General features: G+C 30.2%; 1 protein-coding gene across 1 annotated transcript in view; it reads left to right on the top strand.

Moving 5' to 3' along the window:
- The window catches only part of LOC123667849 (homeotic protein distal-less), a 94,873-nt gene extending 72,477 nt beyond the window's left edge, over positions 1–22,396 (top strand). The window contains exons 3-7 of the mRNA XM_045601686.1: positions 13,328–13,457; positions 14,310–14,497; positions 15,999–16,082; positions 19,366–19,499; positions 20,827–22,396. Of these exons, the coding sequence (XP_045457642.1) occupies positions 13,328–13,457; positions 14,310–14,497; positions 15,999–16,082; positions 19,366–19,499; positions 20,827–20,845 (555 nt within the window). The 3' untranslated portion in view covers positions 20,846–22,396. The remainder of the gene's footprint in view (positions 1–13,327; positions 13,458–14,309; positions 14,498–15,998; positions 16,083–19,365; positions 19,500–20,826) is intronic.
- Positions 22,397–26,074: the final 3,678 nt, after the last annotated feature.

Below are 26,074 nucleotides of genomic sequence, written 5' to 3'. Positions count from 1 at the left end.
TGAAATCTTGTTCTATCTTAACGATTCAACCTGTAATACCACAGCTGGGCATAGGACTCTTTCTCCATATAGTAATTCTTCCTTATTCTTAATATACTACACTGCTCCACTGCGGGTTGGTGGATATATTCCCTACTACGAGTAACGAATACTTTCAGATGTATATGATAACCACCAGGACTGACTTTTTAACGTTCTTTACGAGGCACGGTGAGAAGACCCACAAGAACAGACATCAAAACCGGAAAGCGATATTTTTGTACTAATGCAAATATAATCATACACGGCGCACGTACCACACCTGAGCAGTTTCTTTATCTTTCTAATATATATAATTAATAATGGCAAGATAGCCATCCAACTGCTGGTTTTGAATTACACAGGCCGAAGACGGGCAGGAACGTCTTCGGTGCGACAAAGCCAGCCCTGCGGTCACCAAACCGTCTGTCTGCCCAGCTTGGTGACTATGAGAAAAACACACGAATTCACGCCATTTTTGGCGTGAACTTGGGGAGGCCTATGTCAGGCTGAAGTGAATATTATAGATATTTAAGTTTGGGAGTATGATTGTATGTATGGATGCTATTATGTAAAAAAAATGGATGTATTTTATTATAATTTAGTTTGTAGATAGGCAAATATCAATATAACAGGAAATCCCATTAGGTAAGGCGCCGACAAAACCACGAGGATTGACTAGTATTTTATTTTATCTTATGGCAATAAGATTGCGAGTTCAGTAATATTAATATTTAAAAACAGCTTAGCGTAAAATTGTATATTTATTAAATTTTATTCTTTAGATAAAATCCAAAATGGCCCTCTAGAATAAAACGAACTCACAACAAGAAAAATATTCAACAAAAGTACAACAAATAAAATAATTAACAAAAGAAAAAATAAAACATATTATTATTCAATCTCTTTTCAAACAAGTCACTTTTCCCGTTAAATTTAAAGCATATGGTGCTATAGCCACCCTTGGATTTACCATGGCAACACTCCCAGAAAATTGCAATCAATTAAAATTAGGGGTATTATATAATAAACCCTATTTGTTTGATTAATCAAATTTTGACTGTGATAATATGGATTGATAATTTTGGTTACCTAGTGATGTATTAGTGTCACATTTGCTATAAAATTTTTTAGTAAAAAAAAATTTTCTAATTTCAATTGTTATTTGATTAAATTTAGTACAATTATAACACGATCACACCTGTAACATCCCAATGCTAGGTAATGACATCTTTCTTCGTGTAGAATAATTATTGGAGCTTAATTTTAAAAAGAAACTATTAAAGTCATTTGATTCCTCAAATCAAAAGTTATGTAGCACTAATATTAACTTATCTTAATTTATAATAGTAATAGTTATGTATTTAGTTCTTTATTTTGTTTGTATTTTTTTTAAATTTTAATCCTATATGTTTAAAATCTTTTGATGCTGATGTCTCAATTGTCTAAAGCGCATGCTGTAACTACCTTTAAGAGGAATTATATGTATATACTTAATACCTTTGCATATATCTAATTGTAAATTTTTTAAACATACAATTCTGTTGGTGGTTCTAATTAAATAAATAAATAAATTAATTAATCCACCATGCTGCTCCACTGCGGCTTGGAGGATAACAGAAAAAAGTTTATAATGGTATTTTGGCCTTTTCCGAAAATATGAATTTCAATTACTATTTTTATATGTACCTAAATATTATACCTAACTTTCTAATGTACAACTACCGTAAAAGTTGCCAAAACTGTTTTTTTATTTTTATTTTATTTAAATTTTATAGCGAGAATAAGCATCAACAGAACCATTGACTAACCATTGACTTATAAGAAAATTAAAACGTAACAACAAAAATTACAAAATAATGAAAACATTACATCGAAAACAAAGAACCATATATGGTAAGTGATCTTTTTCAATGTTTTAAAACTTGAAATACCATCAAACACCCTGACCCCCATTCCGAAAATTTCAGAAATTCGTAATAAATGACGGACAAAAAGACAAAATCATACTGAATTATTCATTTGACGATCTCGCGGGCACATCGTGTCAACTCGCGATTGGTATAAAAAGTCCCGGCGAGGAATAATTTCGCCATGCTTACCGCACTGTTAAATTCGATTTTACGTCCCCTACATATTCATTTTATTTCTTTTGAATTTTACGCGAGGCCTGTTTCTTTTGTGTCGTGAAAAAATATTATCTGTAACAGTTCAACAATGGTTTGCTTTTGAATAACATTAACGTGATTTTAACTGTATAATAATTATACTTTACCCATTTAACTAAAAAGATAGGAAGTAAAAAGATTAGCGTTTGTTTTTGTTTTTTATTTGTTAAATTTTCATCAACTGCCCACTTAAAAATACAACATAATATTTAGGTTCCTGTAATACGAGTAAGGATGTATTTTACGTTAAACGTATAAAAATCGTAAAAATATCCTGTCATTGTTGTCAATTCGATATATTGAGGAGGTTTAATTACTCTCTAGATTTGACTAAACAAACATATTTCATTTCTGACCAAACAATTAAAGTAAGATACATGAATATCCTGTGTCAATCCGAAAACACATACAAAAAAACGACAAGCTCAACCCTGAGAAACATCAAAAACATCTTTTTTTCTTATACAAATATTTGTCATGAGCGAGGAATGAATTGGCGATCGCAACGCAAAAGCAAATTGCTGTGACCACTGCACCAACCCATCATGGCTAATAAAAACTTCTTATCATATACTAAACTTTTATAATTGGTTGGTTATAAACCTACTTATCATACTAAACAATTCTTTGTTTTTACGATATTAGCATTTTAATGTTAGTTTAGCTTTACTTAAATACTATTTACTATTTAATTACTTTAAAGTTAGACATTATAAGCTCAACTCTAACTTCTATCAATCAATTTGATTCTAACTTGATTTACTACTGTTCATTGTTCGAGCATAAATACTTAAGCTAAATTGAAATTACACATTTAGGTCAAAGTGATATATTTATTACTGTACTGAGAAATAATTATTTTATCAGCAATAAAAATCATTCTGTCAAATAAATAAATCTACATGAGATATCTCATTATAATGTTTCCTTTACGAGTATGGCATCATATACATATTTAATTACTTAATATGTTATATTTATATAGACTAGTCCCTTAAACCGGTTTGAACCAGTAACAAAAATGCAGCAGGACTGATTTTAACGCTCATACATCCATCGGAAAATGTTAATATATTTGACAACTGGTTACAAGTTTATCGATAATAGAGAAATAAATCATTTCGTCAACACTAATCAATAATTATAAATTCGATTTAGCGATGACAAAAACGTAACAGTCGATATGACATATACATTTGTGTGGAATAGTGACGTAACAGGACGAGTTTTTTAAAACAAATATCGATAAAAGATATCAATACGATCCGACAGCGACAGTGGGAAAAAATCGAATGCCCGCGCGTCAGCCGTAATAAAACTGTGTCGGCGAGGATAAAGACATTTCGCGAGCGGTCTGCGGGCTTTCACCTACACGGGCAAAAAGTTTCGCTTACTTTTTAACGACAACGAAACCTCGGTACAAAATGATAAAGTCTTTTAAAATCATCAAAAAACAGTAAACACATTGTACTATATTATTATGTAAAATGAATCAAACTTTAAATCGAATTCAATACGAAAAATTTGCAACAGTTTCATGTGCTATCATTATTTCGTTTAAGGGACATTTACGCCCTATAAGTCACAACAAAGTATCGCCATAAATTCACATTGCGTAAACCATTAGTGACGCTCGTTATTCGACAAAAACTGTTTGTCGACATCGATACACCATAAACGTGATTAGCAATCAATGGCTGTTTTATTGCTTGCGTGTTGCTCGATTGCGAGATGAAAGACTTTCATTCATAACGAATGTATTTAAATACATATTAATTATTACTAATTCTTTATTAGTTCGTGTATATGTTTGTCTATAAACATATGAGTTAGCTTTATAATAAATTAAATGTTTTATATGATCTAACAGTATTAAAAAGAATACGGTAGCTTACACTATTATTTTTATATATTATTATAATTTCGCGCATCTAACTTGAGTTCGTATTCGTTTTTACTTCAGTCTGTAACATCCCATTGATGATTGATCCCATGATCCCATTGATACGCGTCTCTTTTCATGTAGGAAATGCATCGTTTATATGAGTCATAAAATAATTAATTATTCGATAAATAAGTTATAATTTTAGAAAGTTTCATCCTAAATAATCCAAAAAATATTCGTACAAATAAGACAGTGAACGTAGGCTACAATTATTTTATTTATTAAAAACTATATGACCTAGCGAACTATGTACCGCCATATTTTAAATATCGCCATAATAATTGTATAATGTCGTCGCTTTTTTGAAATTTTCATTTATATAAACGCTGTCTTGACAATAACATAAAGAAATCCAATTTGATGAAGTCGTTCAGAAGTTATACGCGTACATACATCTCGCCAATTTATTTTAAATATAATATTATAGTTATTCAATTTTCAATATTGAACTTAGCACAGTTTTGTTATACATGAACTTTCAAAGCTATAAAAGAAACAACAAAACTAGTGACTTTCATTTAATTACTATTTAAAAGAATTGTTCCTTATGAAACGACAAAATATCTTTTAGAAGCAACAAAGTACCACACAATAAAATAAATCCAATAGTTTTATTCTCGGTAACTTTTATTTTGTAATCGAAAGACAAATTCAAGTTGAAGTCGCAAACGATGTGACCGCGACGATGACCACTTGACGTATTTGTGCCAAACGAATATCGAGAGGCGTGGAGATTGGACGGGAACGAAATCGAACTTTTTTTTTTATTTCTGGACCGTATGAAAATTTTAATAAAGAAAAGAGTTTTATAAAAAGCAGGGTACACTAATTAATTAATAATGTCTTTATTGAAAACGATACTATTACAAATAAGATTATTAATATAAGTATATTTTTTTTATTGAAATTAAATACTATTTTTAAAATATTTTAACTTATTATCCAAGAACGTCTTTAGATCATAAAAATAAACACAAGAATCTAAACATTTTTTTTTTATATAAAAATAATGTATCAATTTAAAAATAATTATTATCGATATATAAATAATGATATGTACATCACTTAACATCGTTAAAGAAATTTATTACTGTTCGTAATTTAATTGGTCCTACTAATCCACTCATTGTGGTGACTCTTGTTTTTACGGCTATCACTACTCCACATAAGTTGCAGTCATTTATTATAGCCTAGTTTAAATAGGAAAGAAAATTTAATGGTTATGAATAATTTTATGAGAAAATTAGCTTTATGTAATATATTTATCCCTACTAATATTATAAATGTGAATGTAAGTTTGTTTGTTACGCTTTCACGCGAAAACTACTATGAAATATTCGACACATATTCTTGGAAGTATTAGAAGTAACATAAGACAATTTTTATTTAAAAAAATTCAATGCGAGCGAAGCCGCGGGTAAAAGCTAGTTAATTATATTTAAGCTATATTTAATATATTTTTATTACAAAGAAATAAAGAGACTACCTTATGTTAATGACAAACTAATTATTCTATTCAAACGTTAATTCTGAGGAGATCAGTGCGATTGAGAATACAATCTAAGTTATTTTTTAAGACTGGAAAAAATATTGATATCTAATTTGTAATAGAGTTAGCTTAAATCGTTAAAAATCCATGTGGGTCTATAGTAAGTAATTTTAACTTTTTTTTTGCTATGAACAGTATTGATTTACTATACACATAGTGGGACCATTTAATAAGTTCTAAATTGTTTTCAAACTATTTTTGGACACATCAAGACAATTAACTTTTTTGTTAACTTTGAGAGTTAACTTAATTAAATATTGCTTCAGTTTTTAAATATTCTTTATTGTATTTGAAATAGTGAATATCTTTTTTAAACAATAATTTATATTAAGAATGAAAGTTTTTTGTTATATGATTCACTTACTACATTTTTAATCTGTTGGAAAATAAGAACAGTTAAAATATCCTATTTTGTTTTAATTAACATTTATCAAATTTAAAATATATGTACTTAATAACACATCTTTATGTATAAATAACACAGTACATAACAAAATTTTAAATGTATTATTATGTATTACAAACTATTATAATATCGAACAAGAAAAACTGACAGTGAAAGATTAATGTAAAATTTTATTCGTTCATTATTATTTTTTTCAAATTAACATAAGTACTCCTACTTGTAAGACGATTGCGTGTGCTAATAATAATATTTCGCGCTAGCGTCAAGGATAATTTATGTTTTATATATATATATAAAAAAAATGTATCTTAGAAACTACAATTTTAAGACAGTGGTAAAAGACTATACAGCCACATTGATAAATTGCTTGCCATCGTAAATGTCAAAAAATATCAAAAAAGGCATGCCGTAAAAAATTTACGAAAAATATGACGTTCGAGTTCTTAATTTAGAAAAATTCAAGTAAATTAAAAAAATAGGCAGATAAAAAAGAACTGGCAGTATATAGCATTGATAAAAGGAAGACAATTTCAAAAAAGGAACGCTTCTCCACGTCATTCAGTGTCCGGCCTCGGTATGCAGTTTTGTACCAGCTACTGTTTTTTTATTGAAAAAAGCACTGAACAGCGTCATGCACTAACGGACATCGCATTAATATTAAAAACATTTTTAATTCATTATTTATATTGAATATTTTAATTTCGCAAATTGACTCGTTTTAACACTGATTGATAGGTTTTGTAATGTTATACTTATGTATGAGTTGATTGTAAGAACTTGTTTAATTTTAATTATGACAACAAATAATCTTTAAAATGTTAATGCCTTTCCTTGTGGCAAATAATTTATTCGACGCCTTTATTACGAGTGTTTTTTAATATTCGTAAAATTTTAAAACATTTAAGTTTCCGATTCCACTTCTATTAGACGTACAGTGATACTTTATATCAATCATACTCTACTACTACTATACTAGACTTTTCTAATTTATAAGATATCTAACACAAAAATAAAATTAATCAAAAATGTTTCTTATCTCTTAAACGCATTGAATTATCTCTCTCTACCTCATTACAACTTATAACAACGATTAAATAATCTTAAAACTATATAAAGAGAAACGTTCTTTCACCTAAAACCATTCGCCAATTATACAATTTACTATCAAGTTTACTAGATAAATCCATTTGCATGGTAATCAATAAATGTTAACAAAAGACATACCGCATGACATCGTCCATTCGAGTGGTGGAATAGCTGTATCCGCAAGGTACCAAGTTCTTAGTGCTATGCGGTCTATGTCCGATATTTCTTTGTACTCGCCGCCTCGCTGCCGTCCCAAGGTATGCTGGCGTGTGTTGAATACCACCGTCCCTGACGAAATGCTTTGGTAACTGGTAAACGAGTGGCTTATTTTTGTGCGAAAAATTGATAATTTTTTTAAAATTTAAAATTCGGATTTAGTTTTTTTTCGGTTGATTTAAAATTATTATTTATGTAAAAGAAATATTTTAAATTTAGTGTTCTTGTTTATTTAATTTCTTGATATGCTTTGAAAAAAATGTTCGATTTTCAAATTTTGTTTGCTCGTTTTTTTATTTTTATTTGAAGATTTTTTTTATTAAATGAGATAAGGCACAGCACCGAGCAGCACTCCAACTGGGGAAGTACCTCAACCATACAGAAGGTCACACCTAAATAATACTGCTTTCAAGCAGGGTTATGTTCCTGTAGTGAATAAGATGCTCCTAGGGGGATTAGGGGTAGCGTCGGCAACGCGCTGGCGAAGCTTCAGGTGTTGCAGGCGTTTAAAATAAGCTACTGTTATCGCTTACCAATGAGTTGAGCTGTATGCTAGTTGTATCACGTTTCAAACGTTTTAGCCTGTAATATCCCACTGCTGGACATAGGCCTCTTTAACCATTTAGAAGAAGGATCAGAGCTTAATCCACAATGCGGGTTGACGAGTTGTATAAAAGTCATTGATTTGTCAAAAACATTTCTTTACTCTTACTGGACCAACCGTCTACGTAAGATTGCCGGTGGTGGCAGAATGAGGAATGCGGAAAACCGGGATGTTTGGCGCGAACTTGGGGAGACCTATGTCCAGCAGTATACTGCGAAAGGCTGAAGTGATGATTACTTTAGTGTTCTGTGTATATTCTTCGAAATACATATGTATATATTTAAAGGTATCTACATAAATTAGAAGTTAATTATAACTCAATATATTAAATAATTTCTTTCCAGCATAAATAAATTTTATTTCAGAAATGCCAAAATGCTTAAAAATTAATGACAATATTTTTTCTTGACTGGACACTAAATATATATGTATACTCATATTTTTAAGTATATATATAAAATATATACGTATAAAAAAGATATTACTTCCGTATATATACAACGTTTCTCATGGCTATTCCGACAAATGTTACGTTACCGGGAAATAATACAATTGCGGTTGTCCATATGTTGCGGTGACAGCCATCTTGTTTTATATTTTTTAAACAGAGCCCTCGGCTATTGTCAATGATGTGTGGTTAGATTCTGCCAAGTTTGGAATATTACATTTTTTTCGTTTTGACTTTTTTTATTATTTTTGATGTAATTAAACTATTTATTTTGGCTATATTAAATTAAAAATAAAATAAATATAACAAATTTCATTATTCTTAAATAGGATTTAATACATAAATATAAATATTTTTATCAATATTTTATATTTTTCATCACAAAAAAAGTATGAAATCACAATATAGAGTAATTTTATTGTAACCTTTATGGGAGTCAATTGTTGAGAATACCAATAGAATAGGTTAGGTATGAGGGTTAAGCCTTCGTGACTTGACCTGACTAATCGAAGGTAGGGATAGGGTCTAGTGATGGGATATTTAAATATTGATATCGATAAAATGGTGTTTAATATTGTTTTTATCGATAATAAAAGTAGAAGAATAATTTCATTATTTTTTTATTAATTTAATACGTTATCGATTAATGATCAATTACATGTTTAAGTACCAATAAAAAATCAGAATAAATAACTTTTATAAGGTGAAAAGTATTTAATTTAATTTTTAATAATAAGCATATTACTGGCACAACAAAATTACTCTTTAAAGATAAAGTAAACTTCACTTTTTTAAATATGGTTATCGATGGTATCAATCTGACATTTATGATAAAAGGTTTTTTAAATGTCAACCTTTTTTTAACACACACACGTGTAACCCGACCTTTTTCCCTTAATAAAGATGCAGTTAATTTTGATGCAAAATTTTACTAAAATCCAAATACTATTTATTTAATGAAACGTATGGTACAAGTTTCTATAACTATGTTCTGATAAAAATACTGCGACATACTCTTATTCAAATGCTTTTCATTCTAAATTAAATTTCTTAGCAGTTCCAGCTAATGCTAGACCTATAAGTAACTCAACTGTGCTAGTTTATATACAAAATCTATATAATAAGTAATCTAATACTTTTGATTTGTGATTTCATCGCCAGCAATTTCGCTGTACTTCTCTCTATCAGATTTCTGTATATTATCCGTTCTTCTTCTATAAGTCATAATATGATCTTAAACAGCCTATAAACTTTATATATAAATAGGCTATTAAGCCATTAAAGTCATAAGTCATTTACACGGATAGGTAAATTTCGTTTTACGTCTCTTTTGTAAGTAGACATTCGAAGTTAATTTATAATTTTATATATATAAAACATAATTGTTGTCACACGCAGTAACCTGTTAAGTAATTCATCTTGATATATCGATTAGCGTCCGTCGATCTGTTTAAAATTCACTTCACTTAATGTCATATTGACATAAGCTGTAATTTTTCCTTGAATACGTATGATTTTTAATGCTTATTATGTCTATCTTAAGGTTTATTGATACGTTGTAGCATTTAATATCAATTATTGGTTGATACCTGTGACTTTGTCTACTTTGTTTATGGTTGTACAAAATGACTACGAGTTCGCAATTGTTTATACAGTAATAACTTCACTTGGATGGTGCATCAAAATGTAACCTACGTGATAAGTCAATATATTTATTGACTTCTTAAATTTTGGATGGGAGTTATACCTTAAAACAATATGTATCAAGATGGTATCAAGGCAATCATTTTTATAGTGTGAAACATTAGATTTATTCGGCATCGGAAAGGTCGAAAGTTCGGAGCTCAATACACTGTTGGCGGATATATTACCCCTCTCTGAGACACGATGGGGAGACCCTGGGCAGTAAATATTAATCACTTAAAATATGGATTTCCAGGATCAGAACTATGTAAATAAATTATTATATTTTGCAGATTTTTAATTATGGTGAAACGTACAGACAACTTTGTTCTAAAAATGATTGTTTTACGTTTTATTGTTCTTATAAAGAGCCTCATAATTCGATTTTTATAAATATCTCTTATGCGCAGACATTCGTTGTAACATTTTTATTATGTATATAAAAATTGTGTTGTATGTATAGTTTGCGTTGTTTAACAATTATGTGATTTATTAAAAGTAAATTGAAACCAATCTTTGTTTTTTATGTTATAAATGTGGAAAAACTTTTTATAGTAAAAACTAATGGGAAAACTTACTACAAACATAAAAAGGAATGATCCAATTCCTTGCAGTTCGGAAGTTGTCAGCGTACATACATTTCGGTTATTCATGTTTAGTTATATATTTATATAATCATATACACAAGTAAAGGCAAGGTCAACTAGCTTTGACATGTTATGTCACAAAAACTTGATACAATTATATTAAGCTGATAAAACTATTTATAGATTTAGAAATTTTTTATAAACCACATACAAAATGTTATAAATTAATATTCCAATAGTAATTAATACTTACACCTGTCAATATAAAATACTTGCCAAATATTTATTTCGTATTAAATATTTTTATTTTATGTATTACTAGCTGCGTCACGCGGTTTTAGCCGCGTAATTTCCAATCCCGTGGGAATATCAGAATAAAACTAGGCCTATGTGTTATTTTGGATCTCCAGCTATCTACTTGCTAAGTTTTATTAAATGGGGTCCCTTTAGTTTTTGCGTGAAAGAGTCCAAACATATGAGATATCCTCACAAACTTTTGTATATATAATACTAGCTTTTACCCGCGGTTGCGCTCGCATTGAATTTTTGTGTTATTTTGGATCTCCAGCTATCTACTTGCTAAGTTTTATTAAATGGGGTCCCTTTAGTTTTTGCGTGAAAGAGTCCAAACATATGAGATATCCTCACAAACTTTTGTATATATAATACTAGCTTTTACCCGCGGTTGCGCTCGCATTGAATTTTTGTTTTAATAAAAAGTTAAAGTTACTTCTAATACCTCAAAGAATATGTATACAAAGTTTCATGATAATCGATTAAGTAATTTTTGCGCGAAAGCGTAACAAACAAACTTACATTCACATTTATAATATTAATAAAAATAATAGGGAAATAGAGATTAATAAATTTACTATTACAAGTTTCAATAAATAATTGTACACGTTACTAAGAACCTACCGCTGTTTAATATATAAAAATTATTTTTTTTTTTTTTTTAATTAAATATTTTTATTTCCGTATTTACACAACATATTCAAGTAACAAGTGACAAAAAATCAATATATCATCATAGATTTTGAAACTTTATATTTGTATCTACTGAACTTTTAGCTATGTTATAATATTATAATAATAATATTATAAAGAAGAAAAATTTAATTTTAATTTGCTTACAACGAATAATCTCAAAAATTACTGAATCGATTTTAAAAATTCTTTATAGTAGATGATACGTCCTCACTGACTAGCATAGGCTTTATTTTAATACAAAAAGGAACTGCAAAAATCGCGTAAACGATGGGGACGAAGCCACGAACAGAAAGCTTGGATGAAAATAAAATGTGTGACAACAATTTATATATTATATCAACTTGATATTTGTATCTCGATGATCAATATATACAAAGCAAGTTATAATATAATTAATGTCGATAAAAATTCTTCAATACTTATCGATAAATTTTATCGACACGTTCCATCTCTACAGTAGTAACGACTCACCCCTAAGCCCCGCCTTCTCTCACGCAACCCTGTGCGTGCTAGTTGCTGTATTTTTTCCACTGCGTACATTGAATGCCTGAAGGATTTTTTTTTCAATGAATACTTGGAAAAGAAAACATTTTAAAAATTAATATTTGCTTTTGTGAGACTTTTTTTTAATGACTATATTTTAACTAAAATTCACAATGATGATTGATGACTACGAAGATTTTCAATCTTAATATAGGTACTAGCTGACCTGGCGAACTTCGTATCACCTTATTTTTTTCTGAAATATAATAATAACATAATATATCAAAATAAAATATAGCCTATCTTTTAAGTTGGATCAAACTGCACACGGTGTGCAAATTTGACTAAAATCGGTTAAGTAGTTTAGGAGTCCATTGAAGACAAACATTGTGACACGAGATTTATATATATTAGATATAAATTACGCGTCACCTTGTTTTTTTCAAGAAAAAAATAAGGTAGTACGAAGTTCGCTAGGTCGGCTAGTAATATTATTTAGGAACAAAACGATTCGGCCAATTTAGTCAGCTAATGGGTATATACGCTGTATTTCATGCAATGCATGGCTAAATCTTATATAAATAAAAATGAATGTTGCTAAGCGCATAACTCGAGAATGGCTCGTCCAATTCGGCTAATTTATTTCTTTGTATGTTCCTTAAGGCCCACGGAAGGCTTCATTACAACAAAAAAAATACTATTAACTTTTGACAGAACGAAGTCTGTCCGGGCGGCTAGTTTATAATAATTGATAGTTTTCTGAAAGAGTAACTGCTGAGCTAAGTACTTGCCAATTGTTGTCTGCAGAATCGAGCTTCCGAATCGATAGTGTGAATTAATATTAATTACAGCTATTAGGATACAATACATAATAAATAAAGTAATAATTATAATGATAGTGTACAAAATAATGATACCGATCCACCTAATCATAGTATCTCAAAATCTAGGTACCATTTGCCTATTGGCTTCGGTCTACTACTTTTTGTGTCTTTTGTAAACACAAATGAATTTATACCGTTGTGAGCAGTATTTTATGTTTCCTATTCAATTCAAATGTATAGTAATACTTAAAAGAAATACGTGTTAATCCTTAGTTGTACCTAGATACAGTTATTAATCTTATTTTTCCTGTTGTTACCAGGTCAAGATATGGTTCCAAAATCGGCGCAGTAAATACAAAAAGATGATGAAGGCAGCGCAAGTGGGCGCAGCACCACCCGGTTTAGGGCTCCCACCCGGGAGCCCCCCTAATAACAATCAACTACTCCATGGTGAGTAAAAAATAACTAAATAAAAACTTCAATTTATTCAAACTTTAATTTAATTTTTTTATTATTATTTGTTTCAATCGATAAATATAATACAAGTTGTTAGGGATAACTCGAAAAGTACTCGTCAGATTTCATTCAAATTTTAATCAAACATCATGACAGATAACAGATAAAAAAAATCGGTACACCCAGCTACGATGTCACACACATAAAAAAAATTGCAATCGAAGCGAGAACCTTTTTGAAGTCGGTTAAAAATTACAGGCCTTTCATGTCAACAAACTTAAGTTAACTTAGCTTTTACACTTTAGTTACTTAACTTTTTCTTCAAGTAAATATGCGTGCTTTGAAATATAATTAGATTCAGTCACTTTTAGACATAAAGCTATAAGTTTTAAATGTATGCATTTGTGACCATTATTATGCTTTTCGGGTATGTTGTTTACAGTTATCTGTTGTCTTATAGTCATATAAACATCATATAACATATAGCCTTTGAAACATAAAAATATATATTTTAATTTATTTATTACTATATAAAGTCAAAAACAAGTACAAAAATGTATGTTTATAGAAAATATAAGTTAGCTAAGCATGAAGTTGCTTACCTAAGAAGCAGACGATAGTGTTTGAATGTTAAATAATTAACAAATAATAAAAATATCTATTTTTATTATTTGTTAATTATTTTATTAATAGTAACCAAATAGATTATCGCTTTTTAATAGTCAGACAAACGCTTTTCATTATATTTGAAATGCATAAAGTTTTAATGAATCAATAATTTCAAAAACCTACAAAATTTTGATTCTACACGAATCAAGTTATTAAGATAGATATTTCTTTTCCTAGGTGGAGGAGGTAGTTCCAGTGGCTCTCAACATTCCCCGTCCGCGTACCAAAGTGGGCCGACGCAAGCCCACTCGCCCACGCCTAGTTCGACGCCGGTCTCAGAGCTATCCCCAGGCCTATCCCCGACTGGGACGCCGTGGGATGTGAAGCAACCGCCGCAACCGTCTTGGGATGTAAAGGTTGGATATGTAAGGAACATTTAAGACAGATAATATTTGAATTACTTTAGGAAAATGTAGACCAAAATAGGTTTATTAAATTCTCTTTATGTATGAATTAAAATAATTGTATTATTTTCTATTCAAAAGGTCTTTTGAAGTCTAGTGGATTAAAGTAATATTTTAATTGAACTTTGATATAGGATGCTAATAATTATAAAAAAAATTACTTATTTTAAAATCGTCCTTTAAAAATATTTAATGTATATGAGAAAATTACTAAAATCATACTTAACTATAAGCTTTCCTTTATTCTTTTTTATTTGTTTTTTTTTTATTATTTTTGTTTTCATTGATAGCTTATGTTTTATTTATCTAAGAGACGCTTTACTTTTTCACTATTCTGTTATTCACAGTGGATAAATTCAAAGAAGCAATATGTAAACGTCTCCTTTCTGGATTATGGTATTCGCATAATAAATCCCACTAACGATTTTGAAATTGTTTCAACATAAAGTTTTTATTAAAAAAGAGATTAATAGATAAAGCGCATTCGGTGCAGGATTACATCGTTGATTTTTGTTAAAGATGTGTGGACATAGTGACGCTGTATTTCATGCAAGATATTGCTAATTTTGTACTATAACATAGTTTATATATTATTTTCAAAAGAGTAACTTCGGAGATTCTTGCCGATTCTTCTGTGCAGAATCTACATTCCGAATCGGTGGTAGCTTTACTTTTACGAAAATAATAAACACCTTAAAATTTTAATTTGTAAAATGACGATTCGAAAGTGGGGCTATGTGAATAAAGTTATTTTAATTTTGAATTTGAAACAAATGAATTTTTTAATTTCTAATATATAAAATTCTCGTGTCATGGTGTTAAACATTGAACTCCTCCGAAACGGCTCGACCGATTTTAATAAAATTTTATGGGCATATCGGGTAGGTCTGAGAATCGGCCAACATCTATTTTTCATACCCCTAAGTTATAAGTGGGGGGGCTAAGAGGGTTAATAAAATATAAAATTTTGTGTGCATATCGGGTAGGTCTGAGAATCGAACAACATCTATTTTTCATACCCCTAAGTTATAAGGGGGAGGGGGATTGAGAAGGGTAATAAAATATATGGCAAAACAACGTTTGCGGGGTCAGCTAGTATCCCATAGAAATACTTTATTTTTGTAACAAAATGTGCAATAAAAAATATATTACTAAGCGAACTAACAATAATCTTGAAATAATAATAAGTAAACTGTTACAATTTTATTAAGAATATTAAAAATACATGTTTGTATTATATAATGATAATATGCGACACAATTTACAATTTTAATTGTAGATAAACTACTGCCGAGAATGAATTTATTTCTTATGTGATTTAATAAGGAAGTTAGAAAACGGAAACATATAACAACATCCCTCTAATAAATCAACCAACCAAACACATAAAACCACCAACTTTATAGCATTACAAATGGCCAGAGCCAATCTTACTAGCGTCTAATAGATAATGTTGTTACAGCCGACGGCTGGCCGCTCACCGGATGGCACTTCTTGTGATGTGAAGCCTCCACACCAGCAGTCGTGGGACCCGAGGGTCGGTTATGTAAGTATTAAATATCTATAGCATACAAACACGTTCGATTATTCCTAAGATAAGCAATTTAATACTTGTGTCTGGTAACAGCTTATTAATGTAGCTAATTTTTTTTTTTCGATATTTGATAATTTATATATGATACACACACATGCGCACCTCTAGACAAAAACGTATATAATATATACATATATATCTACTTAAAAGATTTTTCGTTTCGTTTACACTAAATTTAATTTTTTTTTATCCATTTTTTTTGTTTATTTAAAAAAAACTATGTTTCACGCAATGTATAGTGCTGTTGTATGTATTAGTTAATAGTGGAAACTTTATTGATTTCAGTTATTGTAATTAGTCATAATATAATAGATAATGTAATATAAAATTGTATGTTTCCCAAATAAAAATAAAATAAAATAAAATATATAAAATACCCCTGTGATAAAAATACATTTTTACAATCGAAATACTCTTATACATACAAAAACATATAAAAACGACATATAAAAACTCTTAACTGTTTTCAGAACTTTATTTAGCTTTAAATTATTTAACGGTAACTGTAAAACTTGTGGGACTTTTACGATCCTACTCGTTCTCTCTGCGCCGTAAAAATTTGCTGCTTCATGTACCTAAGCTATTGAGAAATCTGTTACAAAAAAACAGTAGCTATTCATTACTGTTATAATTCACTGTATGGTTACGGCAGTAAAGAATATAGCCACCCCCTCTCTTCCCGTCGGTTCCACTATCACCTTGGAACTTAAAAAGACGACTGATGGCGGGATAACCATACAACCGCTGGTTTTGAAATACACAGGCCAAAGACGGGCAGCGGCGTCTTCGGTGCGAGAAAGTCAGCCCTGCGGTCACAATCCGCCTGCCCAGCGTGGTGACTATGGGCAAAACACATGAGTTCGCGCCATTTTTGAAACGAACTTGTAGAGGCCTATGTCCAGCAGTGGACTGCGATAGGCTGAAGTGATGATGACTGTTATAATAATTCTTATTCAATAATTCAGAAAAATGCAGAGTCACGTATATGCTTTTTAGTTTCTTTTTAAAAAAATAACGTGTTTTTATAAATATTGTGTACAAGGAAAATCAGTTTACCCAAACGCTTTATTATTAACATCAGTCAGTCAGTTCAGTCAATTTAGCCTATTGCAGTCCACTGCTGGAGATAGGCCTTCCCAAGTTCGCGCCAGACATCCCGGTTTTCCGCAATCCTCATCCAGCCTACACCGGCAATCTTACGTAGATCGTCGGTCCAACGACAATTTTAACATAGTTTTGGTGAATCTAATGACACATTATCTGTTAAAATCTGTCAAATAATTGAAGCTGCGATATCTTGTATACATAATGTATTTGAATCGTAAAACTTTTATAATCGTGCTGTACTACCTTAGATTTAAATTTTCAAACTTTTAAATGTACATAATTAAAGAAAGTATGACAAATGAATGTTTCACCAGTTTTGGAAAACTCTATTTGACGGATGACAGTATCCGCTCGTAAAAAGTTTTTGATTGGTTATTTTTTTTTTTTTTTGCATCACATTCTACTAAATTTATAAGATATTTCAATTCACGTATATTAATATTAAAGTTGCAGTTAATTGATTGAGGAGAAACAAGTCCTACTAGCCTATTCTACCTCCTGCTTTCAAAGTCCATTTCTATCGTCATCCGTCAAATATCCACAACTTGTGAAACAGGCCCTTAGTTTTATCTTTATTGATCTTTCAATTATTGACCTTTCCTACAAAAATATTAGCTCTACAAACATCCACGTGATATCCACTCTTACCATTTATTTTTTCTTGTTTAACAATAATTCATTCAGGCTTAGACCACTACCGAAAAATAAAGACAGTTTTACAACTCACGCACAAAGTATTAAGACTGTCAATTCGTGCATCCGTCCTACCATGAATGGCGTAAAGCTAATAAAATAAAGTACAATATTTTCAATTTATGTAAAACGTTAGGTGCGGCCGTTAACGCCCATTTTCCATATATAATATTAAACGTACAGACACGCATTCTTTATATACATAAATGTGTGGGAGTCTATCACGCTATGCTTGATGACAATGTCATATAACATAGTAAATGTGTGTGTAATCGCTCGTAATTATTGTGATTTTGTTGATTAAATGTTTGTTTTAGTTCTTTTTTTTAATTAAATTAACTCGTGCTTTTATTACTTGATATTAACCTTCAATTGCATAATTAAAAAATTGCTACGATAAAGTTAATTTGATAAATTTTATACATTTTTTGTCCATATACAGAAGGGTATATTTTTAGTGTTTCTTTGGTTCGTAATTATTTTATTATGAAGATATAAATACTTGGTAATAGTATACAGATGAGGTAGAAGTTTAGTTCGTCTCTTTGTGCTAGATTCAATTCAAATTATAGTTTTAAGCTTGCGGCAGATTCATCGTTTAAGATTTGCTGTAAAGCTGGCCAAGTACGAGGTACTAAGGATTCGGATAGGATACACTAAAAATAATCAACGCAGAAGGAGTTAGGGATAAAAAAGTGTGCCAATAAATAATAATAATAAATTGTTGTGTCATGGGACACCAGGCAGGAACTAAGTTCCTTCGAATAGTATAGAAAAACACAATTTTTAAAAAAATGTTGAATTTTATATATATTTTCTAGTTCTTGATTTTTTTTTTTAATTTTGTTGATTGGTTTTTAATTAAGTACATAAAAGTATTTAGGAAATTTAGTATTTTAGAAAATAACAAATACCGTAAAATATAAAATAAAATAAATCAAACAAAATAATAATAATAATAATTTAAACTATTAAGTGAAATAAAAAAATATGTGTCTTTATTTATTTTTGTCGACAGTATAAAATTACATAAATAATTTAAAAAAAGTTTACTAGTAATATTTTAGTTTTACAGTCGTGTGACTGATATTGCGTCACTTCCGTTATATATTTTTCTTACAGTTTTAGTATCACATTTTTTTCATTTCGGTCGCCCAGCCAAATATCAAGCCTGCCGTAAGGAACTTCGTTCCAAAAATGAACAAGTAGATTATTATTATTATTATTATTAGATTAACAGAATCTTCCAAAACTCCCAAAAATTGTATATGTTGTTGTATTGTATTTTAGTATATGTACAGACTTTCAAACATTAAACTAATAACATTAGCATTGATCTAGATCAGGCGTGTAAAACCCGCATTAAACAGTAACTTTAATCATAATTGTTAAACATAAATCTTCAACCCTAAATAACAAATCTCTTTTCCCCCAGGGCGCGCCCCCCGGCCCTTGGGACATGAAGGGCGCGCACCACGCCCTCCACCACCAGGGAGCCCCGCAACCGCACCCGCCCTACGTCCCTCAGTACTCCTGGTATCAGGCTGATGCAAACCCTGGACTTTTGACGTGAGTATCTTCAATATGGGTTTTCTTTCCATTCATTAGTATGTGTCTGGTCTTTGAGGTTTAGAAGATCAGACATTTAAAAGCTTTGTAGTAAAATGTTACAATAAGACTGATATTTTTTTTTTTTATAAAAAGAAAGATTTGATTGATTATTTGTATACTAAAATTAGTTTACTTATTTTTATAATTCCTTTCATTTTTCATTTTTTATTTATTTTAGTTAGACATTTTATAGATTTTTTTTGTTCTATATCCTCTTTTTTGTAAAAATATCACCCTAGATAACGCTCTCTTTATATTTATTATAATTTTTCTTCTGATACTTTCGCGTTTTAAAATCAGAATCAGAAATTCTCATTTCATACCTTATCAGGTTTTATTTATCTTACTTTATTTGGGGTTTTTCTTGCGCTTACTTCAATCAAATTGTTTCAAATTTTTTTCTTACTAATCTTCAGGAATATACTTCCTATCTCTTATATTATAAGGCTTTGGAAATGTTTTAAAAATGTTACGCTTTATAACTTATTATTATTTCTCTATTTTCTGACTATCAAAACAGTAGCCATAAAATTTAATATTGAAAAAACTCAATTTAAAAGTCTATTTAAAATATTTAAGGCCAGATATTTGGTTTAAAAGATTTAAAATTATAAAAAAATCATTAAAAATATAATATTGTTACAGCGAAAATGGCTTAGCTCTGTTCCATCGGATGGGTTTACGCAGTCAGTTCTTGGGATCAAATGAACAGAACAATTATGACAGCTGAAGCATTCACTGAATAGAATACCGAATTATAGTTACTAGAATTATAAAATTATGACCAGGTTATAATTTATATTATATATAGGCAATTCTATTAGGGGCTACGTCTGAATTTCGTTTCAATAAAAACTATTAAATGTCTCAGTTTTCTATTATTTTGTATTTAATATGAAATAAATCGGAAATATTTGTGAAACAAAAAGGATATAATTATTTACGTTTCCTATATTTCCTCTCTGTATATCTTCTGTGACATGAATTTTTAAATAATTTCTCAACTATTAAACCTTGGTCATAATTCATTTAGTGTTTCAATTGATAATAATGGCATACACTGCGATGAAAAATTATAACGTATTTAATTTTTTTATTATTATTTATTCTTTATCTGTTTTAAAAGAAGAGGAAGCGTAATTATTTAATATATTAAATTTTTTATTATTAATATATTCATTATTATTTTTCGTGTATAATAGGAAAAATTTATAACAAAATTACGTCCTTCCTCGATTGATATGGATTTATAAATTATTAATAATAGAAAATTGTTTGTCTACAGGGTCTGGCCTGCCGTCTAACGATCGTCCGGCTCGAAAAAAAACAAAAAATAACACTAAATAATAATAATATATCACGTAACGCTAAACGCGCACTATGCGCATGAAATGGCGCACCGCGCGCACAAAATGGCGGTCCTAATAAAGAACGGCACAACCAAGATTATTGTTATAAAAATTATTTAATAGTAATAAAGAAAAATCATTGTAAATTTCTAATAAATAATAAATAGGATAAATGTTTATAATGGTTATTGTAAATTTAATGTAAGAAATGCTGAATTTAGTAACGGTGGCCACGACGAATTTAATAAAATCATTTAAATAAATAAATAAATATTATAAAGTTTGTTATAATTTTTCCTCGCAGCGTATGCCATTATGAATTATATAATAAAAAAAATGTACAATGTTGACTGATGTACATAATAATGTCATAGAAATTGTATTCTTTTTTATTTTTGTTGTATATATGTTCAACAATGTTGTATGTAATATAACTATATATTCATTGGAAGTTGTGCAATAAATGTGTAAGGATGGAGTTTTTTGTGATTTATTTGGATAGTTTTTCCATTTTCAGTAAAAATTTCGTGTGGTCACCGAGGTAAGTTTTAAAGTCAGTGTTGCCAGCTGACAATTGAAAATAATATTATATAGAGTAATCTTGTGTATGTACAAGTTTATGATTGCAACACTGACAGCAATAGCAAATTTTTATTTCACTTTTCAGCCGTCTTTAAGAATAGTTGCTACATTTAATAATTTTGATTTTTTTCTTCTTATGTTTAATTATTTTTTAAATAAAAAATATGTATGTAGTTCCAAATATATCACCTAAATATTGGTGCTGCTTATTGTAACGATGGCTGACAAATTTGCTACCATTAAAAAGTTAACTAAGCTTTAAAGACATTTTTTTATTTATTTTATAGTATTTATCATTAAAATCAAACGGGAACACAAACCAGTCTGTTGTGATACATAATTTTAAGTTTTTTTTAATGGCGTCGTATCAATAAACGTAATTTTAATCTAAAGAGTCTCTATATAATTAATTAACAGCTACCTAATAAAAAAATACATTTATTTATATGACGTCCAGTTTTTCCGGTGAACTATGTTGTATTTATAACAAAAAATTGTTCAAAATCGTGTTCTATATGCAAATCTATTTATGCTGTTATTATTTCTAATGCAATCTGAATTTATTTGTAATACATACTATAGTCTGTTAGTACAAAAACTTTGACAGATGACAGATAAAATCGTAATTTTTTTTCAGCCGCTGACAGTCCTGTCAATATATCATTAGCAGTAAACACGTATGAACTTTTTTTAAATATTACGAAATTAATAACAAAGTTTTTGACTAAAAACAGACTAAGGTATAACTAGAATGGGTCTTACGGGAAGTCTATGTAAATACGTTTTGTAATATATAGAGAATATATACATATAAATATAGTTTAGATAGTATAATTACTTTACAATTACTATGTATTATAAGAAAAACGGAAACAAAAAAATGAATTAATTTCTTTGTCAAATAAAAAATTGCAAAAGATTTCATTTTGTGTTTTTGATTTACCCTGCCATGTCGTATATTACACATTTGGTATTAAATATTATAGTAAATATCAGCAGTAAATATGAAAAGAGTTTTTCTTATTTTGAATACAAATATAAATATATATAGAGTTATCCTTATTGCAAACGAAAAAAATAGTAATTTATATAAAAAAAAGTGCTTTAGACTCATGTGAAACTTCTCTATCTAACTTATATCTCCCTCTCAACTTCCCCCCCCCCCCCCCCTTCCTCCATAACACTTTTCGTAACGCTCTCATCACGCATACACCAGCTTATTCCTCAAGTCAAGCGTGCATAAAAAGTTTTACTACGAAAATTTATAGCACATCTTCACAATACATTAGAAAATATTCAAAAAACTTGTGATGTATCTTTTTTACACTTTCACGCAAAAACCACTGACGCGACTATAATAAAACGGATAGCTATATAGGATATATAGATAGCTGGATATTCAGAATCACAAACAGACTAATTTGTATACCAAAATTCCCACGAGATCGGAAACAACGCGAGTAAAATCGCGCGGCGCAGCTATTGTTATACAAGTATATAAATAATAATAAAAAAAGACATGTTACACTCAACGGTCCCCACTAGATGCACTCCTGTATCGGGATACGAAACACACCCACACACACACACACACACCCGCACACACACAATACATAAGCACAAACGCCCAAACCACGACAAACATCTGTATGATTAATACAAACGTATCCTACGAGTATGTGAAAGGAACGATCCCGCAACCGCCAGCGCAACAGCCGCAATCCAGCGCTGTAACCGCTAACGCGTCGTCAAGATATAAGTAATACTGAACAGAAATATGAAAGGAAAATTTAGAAATAAATAAAGTCTTACTGAAGTACGTTGAGTGTAGGAAATAGGATTAATTGTAATTAATTATATTCAAAACAATTCTCGTACTTTAATTTTTTTTTAACATGATCTTTTATTACGAATCAGCCTGCAACATCCATTTCTCCATGTAGGAGAAGGATTGCAGCTTACCACCACGCTGCTCGACTGCGGGTTGGCGGATATATTTCTTACTATGATAACGATCGCTATCAGATATTTATGCCAACAACCGGGACTGACAACTTAACGTGGTCTCTGAGGCATGGTGGGGAAACCCACAATGACAGAAGTCCAAACTAGAAAATCCCTTTCGAGCGGGAATTATGTCAATGAGCCAATATGGATCTGTGTGACTGCGTTATTGTGAACCGAAATTGTTAATGTGAGATGTTCAGTATAAGTCAAGACATATTACTTTGTCAGAAAAGAATCAATGTGAGCCGATATGACTCTCTTTGTCTTTCCACGTAAATTTACCCCAAATATCCCAGTGTTCTAACGCCCTGATAAAGAACGAGAATTGACACCAGTTTTGAAACATGCATGGCTGGCAGTGATATGTCCCGCAGTGCTAAATTGAAGACCTCTTGCCTTTTTTACAAAAAAATTTAATTATGAAGAATATGATCAGCAGGGAAGATGTATAATTACTGTGTAGAACCTTACAAGTTTACTGTTTGGCAAAGGTTAAGGTTTTATGATGTTTGAATGTCGACTGTAAATGTGTGGATAGTGTCCGTGAAAGTTTAAAAACTTGTATCGAATAATAAATGTTTGATTATCATATTTTTAGTAAAAGTCACCAAAAACATTTTTCATACATTTCCCAAAGAATTGCCCATACATTTCTCAAAGATTTTTTGGACAATTTTTTTTTATATCACTAGGTCGGCAAACAAGCGTACGGCTCACCTGATGGTAAGACCGTAGCTTATAGACGGCTGCAACACCAGAAGCATCGCAAGCGCGTTGCCGACGCAATCCCCAGGAGCTCTGGTCACCTTACTCACCAACAGGAACACAATACTGCTTGAAAACAGTATTATTTTGGTGTGATCTTCTGTAAGGTCGAGGTACTACCCCAGTCGGACTGCTCCATATTTTGAGCAGGAAATTCCTGCTGTGCCCTACCTCAGTTAGGATTTTTTATCAAAGTATTACGAGTAATATAAAGATGGAATACATTGTGGGCATACATTAGCGTCAATCTTTAAGTGGATCAAATTAATTTGTTCAACAACGAGAAAAAATCGTCGTGGGAAAAATTACGCCGAAAGAAATTCTTATACGTATTCGTCAATGTGTACCTCCTTAAAAGACTGCCCAACTGTGGGATATTAAAGTACCAGACGTTTCAGTATGCAAATAAACGGCATTCTTGACAGACTGATACATACGCTAAGTTATCCCTTTGGAATTATTTTATAAATTTATATAATTACACTTAAATTTTCTTGTTTGTTTGTACTACTTTGGATCGACTTATAAAAGTATTTTTTTTTTACGTTAGACGGTAAGTGGATACCGTAGCCTATAAACTCCTGAAACAACAGAAACATTAGAAACGCGTTGCTGGCCTTACCCCAGACTGTTTCTATGAACTCTGGCAAACTTACTCAGAGTAGTATAATTTAGCTATGATCTTTTTGGGGAAATCAAATTGTCGAGAATAACATTTTTAAGACTACACGTAGGATAGCAGTTCCCAATCATATCTAAAAGTCTTAGCTATTGGAATGGATCTCAAGCGAAGACGGGTATCGTGCTAAGTATGTAAGTCAAGTAAAATATCCGTTGTAAGTTTGAAAAATGTTGTCTCAAATTAATTTGCACGTGCAAGACGCTATCTCGTAATATATCTGCTTTGCATACCGAATGCTTTCAACAATTTGTTCTTCTTGTTGTTTTATTTAGCGTCGATTAAGATGACGATACACTTGACAACAATTTTGTAAAAATTTTACTAAAATTTAATTTTTCATAACTTGATAGATGATATTTCTGACCTTATTTCAGATTTTGAAATAATTTTATCAAATTAATTCTATTGATCTGATTTATGACTAGTCTTCGATACAATATGACCTAAATCAGATCAGATCTAAGATAGAGATCCTAAGATAGTTATTTTAAATTGCTTCTATTGATCTGATTCAGACCCAGACCAGACCCTGGAATTCAGCGGACTAGTGAGCTAGAGTGAGAGTATAACTTTTGAAGTGTTATCTTAGTTTTGTGATTTGTGGTTGAAAAAAAATCTGTTTTTACAGAAAGACTTTCAGAAAAGTCTTCACTGTTCAGTTTCACTAAATTAACGAACTAAATTATTTAATAGATTATCATCATTTTTTAAAGTTGAATATACAAAGATTGTGTTGTTAATCCGTTTCCTTAAATTTGCATTAAGAGTAGATCGAGCATTAATTCAAATTAAAGAAGTTATGCTTTCGTCACACTCGACAGGTACTTAGCCACACGCAAGAATGGCATTGCCTTACTGAGCACCATAGTAACACTAATGTCTTTTTAACAGTGATGTACTGCTACCGTTGAAAAGAACTTTATATATTTCGCATCATCGAATACTCAGTCTGACCAAGGCATTACTCCTTTGCCGAATTTCTGAAAAAACGGGTAAAAATATTCCTTAACATAAACTAAATTGAAATTCAACAACCTCCAACTGAGGTAGGGCACAACAGTAAATTTCCTGCTCAAAATCTAGAGCAGCCCGACTGGGGTATTACCTCAACCTTACAGAAGATCACAGCTAAATAATACTGCTTTCAA

The sequence above is a fragment of the Melitaea cinxia genome, chromosome 29 (genome assembly GCF_905220565.1).
Source record: "Melitaea cinxia chromosome 29, ilMelCinx1.1, whole genome shotgun sequence".
Lineage (NCBI taxonomy): Eukaryota > Metazoa > Arthropoda > Insecta > Lepidoptera > Nymphalidae > Melitaea > Melitaea cinxia.
This window is presented reverse-complemented; position numbering and strand designations above follow the sequence as displayed.